Source organism: Zea mays, chromosome 6, assembly GCF_902167145.1.
Source record: "Zea mays cultivar B73 chromosome 6, Zm-B73-REFERENCE-NAM-5.0, whole genome shotgun sequence".
NCBI lineage: Eukaryota > Viridiplantae > Streptophyta > Magnoliopsida > Poales > Poaceae > Zea > Zea mays.
The window spans coordinates 140,238,768-140,246,764 of record NC_050101.1 but is presented as its reverse complement, the minus strand read 5'-3'; the positions used below and the strand labels follow the sequence as shown (position 1 = coordinate 140,246,764).

General features: G+C 42.0%; 1 protein-coding gene across 1 annotated transcript; it reads left to right on the top strand.

Annotated features, from left to right (window-relative positions):
• The first annotated feature begins 3,883 nt into the window (after window positions 1–3,883).
• On the top strand, window positions 3,884–7,646 carry LOC100283792 (NADH-ubiquinone oxidoreductase 10.5 kDa subunit). Its single transcript, NM_001156691.1, is given in 3 exon segments — window positions 3,884–4,036; window positions 4,119–4,225; window positions 7,370–7,646. Coding segments are annotated over 3 exon segments (300 nt in total). The 5' UTR covers window positions 3,884–3,950; the 3' UTR covers window positions 7,477–7,646.
• Window positions 7,647–7,997: the final 351 nt, after the last annotated feature.

The window sequence follows — 7,997 nt, the reverse complement described above, 5'->3', positions numbered from 1 at the left end:
TTCCTCATTGTCAAGCTTGGAGGCGTCTATTGGTTGTCGACTTGGTGTGGCCTCCTCCTTCTTTTCTTCCGTCGCCTTAAATGCGACGGGTTGAGCTTCGGATGTGGTGGGTTCGTCAAACTCGTTGATTTTCCTCGAGCCTTCGATCATGCACTCAAAACTTACAAAATGCCCGATAACTTCCTCGGGGGTCATTTTAGTATATCTAGGATTACCACGAATTAATTGAACTTGAGTGGGGTTAAGGAAAATGAGAGATCTTAGAATAACCTTAACCACTTCGTGGTCATCCCACTTTATGCTCCCGAGGTTGCGCACTTGGTTCACCAAAGTCTTGAGCCGGTTGTACATGTGTTGTGGCTCCTCCCCTTTGCGAAGCCGGAACCGACCGAGCTCCCCCTCGATCGTTTCCCGCTTGGTGATCTTTGTGAGCTCGTCTCCCTCGTGCGCGGTTTTGAGCACATCTCAAACCTCTTTGGCGCTCTTCAACCCTTGAACTTTGTTATACTCCTCTCTACTTAAAGAGGCGAGAAGTATTGTTGTCGCTTGAGAGTTGAAGTGCTCGATTTGGGCCACCTCATCCTCATCATAATCCTTATCCCCTACGGATGGTACCTGTGCACCAAACTCAACAACATCCCATATACTTTTGTGGAGTGAGGTTAGATGAAATCGCATTAAATCACTCCACCTAGCATAATCTTCACCATCAAAAGTTGGTGGTTTGCCTAATGGGACGGAAAGTAAAGGTGCATTTTTAGAAATGCGAGGGTAATGTAGGGGGATCTTACTAAACTTCTTACGCTCTTGGCGTTTATAAGTTACGGAGGGCGCATCGGAGTCGGAGGTCGATGTTGATGAAGTGTCGGTCTCGTAGTAGACCACTTTTCTCATCCTTTTGTGCTTGTCCCCTCTCCGATGTGGCTTGTGGGAGGAAGATCTCTCCTTCTTCTCTTTGTGGTGCGAAGAAGATTTCTTCTCCTTCCCTTTGTTGGAGGAGCTCTTCTTCTTCTCCTTCCTCTTGGTGCGGGACTCTTCCGATGAAGTGCTCCCGTGGCTTGTAGTGGGCTTTTCGCCGGTCTCCATCTCCTTCTTGGCGTGATCTCCCGACATCACTTCGAGCGGTTAGGCTCTAATGAAGCACCGGGTTCTGATACCAATTGATAGTCGCCTAGAGGGGGGGGGGTGAATAGGGCGAAACTGAAATTTACAAATATAAACACAACTACAAGCCGGGTTAGCGTTAGTAATAAAGAAATGAGTCCGCGAGAGAGGGCGCAAAACAAATCCCAAGCGAATAAGCAAGTGAGACACGGAGATTTGTTTTACCGAGGTTCGGTTCTTGCAAACCTACTCCCCGTTGAGGAGGCCACAAAGGCCGGGTCTCTTTCAACCCTTCCCTCTCTCAAACGATCCCACGGACCGAGTGAGCTTTCTCTTCTCAATCACTTGGAACACAAAGTTCCCACAAGGACCACCACAAGTTTGGTGTCTCTTGTCTCAATTACAAGTGAGTTTGATCGCAATGAAAGAATCAAGAACGGAGAAAGCAATCCAAGCGCAAGAGCTCAAAAGAACACAAGGAAATCACTCTCTCTAGTCACTATTGTGTTGTGTGGAATTTGGAGAGGATTTGATCTCTTTGGTGTGTCTAGAATTGAATGCTAGAGCTCTTGTAGTAGTTGGGAAGTGGAAAACTTGGATGCAATGAATGGTGGGGTGGTTGGGGTATTTATAGCCCCAACCACCAAATATGGCCGTTGGGAGTTCTGTCTGTTCGATGGCACACCGGACAGTCCGGTGCATACCGGACAGTCCGGTGCCCCCTGCCACGTCATCACTGCCGTTGGATTCTAGCCGTTGGAGCTGCTGACTTGTGGGCCCGCCTGGGTGTCCGGTGCACACCGGACATGCACTGTTCCTTGTCCGGTGTGCCGGAGTGGGCGCGCCTGACATCTGCGCGCGCAGAGCGCGCATTAAATGCGCGGCAGAGAGCCGTTGGCGCGGAGATAGCCGTTACTCCGGAGATGCACCGGACAGTCCGGTGCACACCGGACAGTCCGGTGAATTTTAGCGGACTAGCCGTTGGAGTTTCCCGAAGCTGGCGAGTTCCTGAGGCCGACCTCCCTTGGCGCACCGGACACTGTCCGGTGTACACCGGACAGTCTGGTGAATTATAGCGCGAGTGCCTCTGGAAATTCCTGAAGGTGGCGAGTTTGGAGTTGGAGTCCTCTGGTGCACCGGACACTGTCCGGTGAACACCGGACAGTCCGGTGCCCCCAGACCAGAGGGCCTTCGGTTCCCACCTTGCTCCTTTGTTGAATCCAGAACTTGGTCTTTTTATTGGCTGAGTGTGAACCTTTTACACCTGTACATTCTATACACTTGGGCAAACTAGTTAGTCCAATTATTTGTGTTGGGCAATTCAACCACCAAAATTATATAGGAACTAGGTGTAAGCCTAATTCCCTTTCACTCTCTGAACTCATCGTACCAGTCTTCATGCTCCTCCAGCAATACCTGTTTTTGACCTAGTGTGAGTTTAGCAAGAGTGAGCTCACATACGTTCATCACTCAACAAGTATGGGAAAAAGTGTAGTGTAAGGCTTACTAAGGAAAATAGCTAAGGCTGAGTATTGATTTTAATAAGTTGGTCAAAATTTTATTTAGCAATTACTAATTATATGTGTATACCAACCCAATTAAATAATTGATCACAATTAATAATAAATCACATAATGTAATGCCAATGACATATTAAAATTATTTCTATAAATTAATCGTGCGAGAGTCCTGAGCCGCTCTTGACGGTGAGCACGACTGATATAGCGGTTTTACACTCTATAATGGTTGTACCCTTTACCCACAAGTCGTGTATCCTATTTAGGCATGGTTTGCAAGGCCTTTAGACACTCCTGAGGTAAATGGCTAGGAATCACTACGAGGCCTTTACAAAGTTCCACTAGCTTTAGAAAACCCACTACGGTTGTATTGAGAAGGGGGAGATATAGGAATCCCTTGTCCGAAAAGCCATCACAGCATGATCGACCCAAGAACCTCCCTATACCGACAGCTCCTCATACCACCCTTGCCCCTTTCAGGTAATGAAGTCCTCCACTAGCTTTTCTAATTAGTCAACCAAGGACGTCCTATTGCACCCTTGTGGTAGCACTGTTATCTCAGGTTAAGCTCCATGTTCCAGCTAACAAAATGATCTTATCATGAACAACAATAGATAACCAACAATAATGAATCATAATGAAACATGGTAATGAATCATAAGTATCATTAATCCAAAAACCAGATAGAACAATAGCAAGACTACCCAATAGTTCATTTGTTTGCAAGGTGTAGGGTAAACAAAACTAGGTAACCTATTATATCCCATCAGCTTAACCTAATAATGTCATAATGATTATCAAGATCATTATTAGGTCAAAGAAAGTGGTCAAAGACATAATTTGCCTTTTACTTGTAATTTCATGTACATCTTCAAGTATGGCTTCAGATTCTTCGTGACCTTGCTTCTACTTATAGAAATACATACAAATAAACAAATAATGGATATGATAACATTATACCAAAACATGAGAACAAACTATACAATATATTATACATTCTTTTCATTTTACTCTTTCACTATGAAGACATGAATTTTAAGCCTCAGAAGAATTTTGCCTAAGTTACACAAAATATAATTTTGGGGTGTTTGTATTTGGTCCAAAAAAGTGCTAATATTTTGGAACAGGACCTACCTTACATAGCCGAATACATTAATCAATGAAACACAAATAGTAGAGCGGGTGCTCACTCACCAGATCGGTGATCTGACGGCGTGGACCCGATGCTGATCGAATGACCCAAAGAGACGGATTGCAGGCCTGTTCCACCGCGCGGCCTCGATTTCCCCTTAACACAACACAGAGGAAGCAGGCGGCGGCGATCGGGCGATGGCATGGCGGGCGAGCCTGTCTCGGAGCCTAAAGGAGATCCGCGTCCTCTTCTGTCAGTCCTCCCCGGCCAGCGCCGCCGCCCGGTACAAATCTCACGCATCTTCGATTTCACTCTCTAAAGTCGCTGCTTCTGATTTGGTGCGTTGGTGATCTGGTCGCCCCCAGTGAGTTCGTGAAGAAGAACTATGGTGACATCAAGGCTCGCAACCCCTCCCTCCCCTTCCTTGTCCGCGAGTGCTCCGGTGTCCAGCCCCAGCTCTGGGCGCGCTACGGTACGCGTCCATCCATTTCTTCTGTCTCCTGCTGTAGCTGAAGATCTGATTTTAACTGGTTGGGGCCGTTTCTTGGGTGGATTTCATATATCTGTCTGCCGTGTGGAATGGCTCAATCTGTACTGCCGGATCTTGCCGTTGGCGACGTGCATTTGAGGGAAGAGGAATTTAGGCGATTAGATTATGAGAAATAAGTGTATAAATGCAAGCCACATGTTGGTTTGTCATACTCAACTACTGTACAAATCTGCTAGTTTGCGTGATGATAACCTGTTGGGCCCAGTCGATACGTTTACATGTGCCCTGCATCAGCATCCTGGTCAATCACAATGGTCTCGTACCAGCATTTTATTCAATTTAGGGGTGCCTTGTGGTCTTATGTGTTGTTCAATTTTATTGTAGAATAGAGACAATGCTCAACTTTACAGGCATGGCCAGACTGTTCCTCCACAGACAGTATCTTGTATTCCCTCCATTCGAAAGTATATATGACATTAGATTTGTCTTAAGTCAAACTGCTTTTTATTCGACTGAGTTTATGGAAATATGCACCAACATCTACAACACCAGATTAGATCATTAAATTCGCCATGAAATATGTTTTTGATAGTTAATTATTGAACCTGTAGATGTTATTCCTAAATGTTTGGTCAGTTTACATAAGTTTGACACAGGATAAAGCAAAAATGATCTATAATTTGGAATGGAAGGAGTAATTTGTATTTTGTTAATCTCAACTGGCTTACCTGCAGGTGCTGATTTTATATATTAATGACACTGATTTAATTTCATAGCCATATTGCAGTTCATGTAGCAAAGAAAATATCATGAAGTTTTCTCTTAAAAGTTTTAGCATACTATGACCATAAGCACATATGGAACCAGGAACAATTTGGAAAGATGTAGGATTAGTATCACGATCTCACCTTCTAAATTCAGTAATTTACTAATGTCTTCTCAGGATCCATGTCCTGAGCATTAGATTTCCAGGGAACTAGATTTTATGCTTCTCAGCTAGATAATATGGAATAACCTCTGTCTATGGTACCAACTTTATCTTATTTTGGCAGATAAGTAACTCGTAGGCTTCACTAATCAGTGGAATTAGAAACTAGATCATCAATATGCATTAAAGACATTGCTTTTATTAGATTATTGATTCTATTTTTTCTGTGTCCACTATTTTAGCTGAATGAAAGTGGAGAGCCATTAACCCATCATTATACAAGGCAATATTTTGTTATGTTTAAGAATTTTGTTTAACAAATGCACACTATATATTTCAGTGTGTCATTATTTCAAAACTTCTAGGCGCTAGGCAAGTTTGGGCGAAGGGGTTCTGCCTAGCACTTGGGCACTCCTAGGCGTTGCCTAGGCATTTCTTTTGGTTTAGCTTTTTCCTGACCAGCTTTTCTGAGAATCTGGTTGTGAGGAGAATCTAGCTGTGTAGAGAATCTAGCTGTGAGAAGAATCTAGCTGTGTAGAGAATCTAGCTGTGAGAAGAATTTAGCTGTGTAGAGAATCTAAGTATCATTAGGATTACGTGCGGAGAAAGATAAATGTGTCCATAAGGCTTAGGATCTAGAAAGTGACGGATTTATACTATTGCAACGACTCAACCGATTATGTGTTTATGTTGATTTTGATTGGTTTTTACCCAAACGAATTTTATAGAATTTGGTTGAAAAGCTGAGCGTTTGGTAGTCCACAACAGCTTTTGGTGGCCAGAAGCTGTAAAAAACTGAAACAAACAGGGGCTATGGGTAGTTTGCCTATTCCCATGGCAAATAAAGAAACTTTTGCATATCTGAACAAAAATTGATATTATCATGCATACTTAAGTAATATAATTGTAGTTCATGTTTTTCCATTTCTGTGTCAGGTTCATCAGATAAGTGTTGTGGAAATGCATATGTTGCGTTTGATTTGTAGCTATACAAGAAGAGATCAGGTTCGGAATGATGATATACGTGATTGGCTAGGGGTAGCACCAATTAAAGAAAAGCTTGTCTAACAATGGTTGAGTTGAGATGATTTGTACATGTCCAACGGAGACATCTAGAGACATCAGTGTATAATGGGATCCTATGGCGCGATAGTAATGGGAAGAGAGACATAGGAAGGCCGAAGTTGACATGAAAAAAGAGACAGTAAAAGGAGACTTTAATGGATGGGATATACCCAAATATTTTGTTTTGAACAAATGGAAAATATCTATCCACATACCTAAATTTTGATTTGTGGCTTCTGTAAGGTTTTAGTTTGAGCCTACACCAACTTACTTGGGACCAAAAGACTTTGTTGTGTTGTTGCTGTTGTTGTTGTTGTGCTGTTTCTCAATCTCTAATTTGCCTCATTTTCATACATATATCAAACTCAAAGTATCTCTACATGGGAAATGCCTAAATTAAAAGCTGGGCAAGGCGGTGCAGCTCTACCTAGAGCATAGGTGGTTCTAGGCGTCACCTTTCTAAGCAAAATATGTGGACATCGATGCGGTTTTAATTAACTGGATATATGTTAAGGAAATAATTTGTACTTTGTAACATTATCAATAATTTTATCTCTTGAATCCAATTTATACTAGGATGGATTATGTTTGAGGATGAAGATTTATGTTATCAATGGTTCACAAAGGTGAAACCTTGTTTCCATATAGTTTCAGCGGCTCAACTGTTGTCAAACCTTTATGTTTGTTATTACACTTTACATAGCACCAGGAATGAGGGCATTCTCATGGGAAGGCCCACGTTGACCTAACTTGTCACTATAAATAAATAACTCCGGTGTACCCTAGATACTTAGGGGAAATTGGTAAATTGGTTGCTGACTTTGTTGTCCTGGCCCGTGGAATCTGGTTTTTATTTTTCCAACGAAGAGCACGACCTCCCTGTTTTTCCTGTATTGAGTGAAACACAAACACAGAACCTAACGAAGATTAAGTGATGAATCTTCACTTGTTATCAGACAATGTATGGATATTGCATATTGAATATTGCGTTCTACCTTCAACTAAAGAATATGTTCTTTATATATAAAGAACTAGAGCATATGTTTTCTGTATTGTGTATCTACAAGATTATCATTCACTAAGTGTTTGGCCCTAATGGTGTCCTTTTATTCTACTCTACTGTCTACTGTCAGATATGGGTGTGGAGAGATGCGTGAACTTGGATGGCCTGACGGAAGCACAGATTGATAAAAAGCTGGAGGAGCTTGCCAAGGCCGGCGAGTCTCTTAAAACCAAATAGTTTTGGAACTCTATCCTGCCATGTTTAACGTTCCCAAATAAATGATGCCATATGGGTGAGCAATTGTTACTCTATCGTTATCTGTAGTTGTGCCTGGAATTAAGTCTTTAATTGGCTTAACTTTGTGAAATAATCACTACTCTTTTACTTGCCATGCATTTTCTAGATTACATGCTATATTGAAAAGGGAAAAAATCAATGATTTGATAAGAAGAATATATACCTAGTAGCTTGTGCATGAGAGATTGATCGTGCAATATTTCTGCGCAGTTATATACATAATTGTATCACAGTTCTATACTTCAGTTCTGCGCATGACTGAAATTGTGCAGACACATGTACGATTATTATTTGTTTTTTTCTATACTTTGATGCCATGTATAAAGTTTTTTTTACTTGTATGTATTATAGAAAAAAAGAAGATATATATATATTTAAAAGTATTGGAGAATATGTGAGGAAGCATACAAACATTACGGTCACGTGGAGCTCGTGGTAGGCTACACAATAGCATTTCCAAC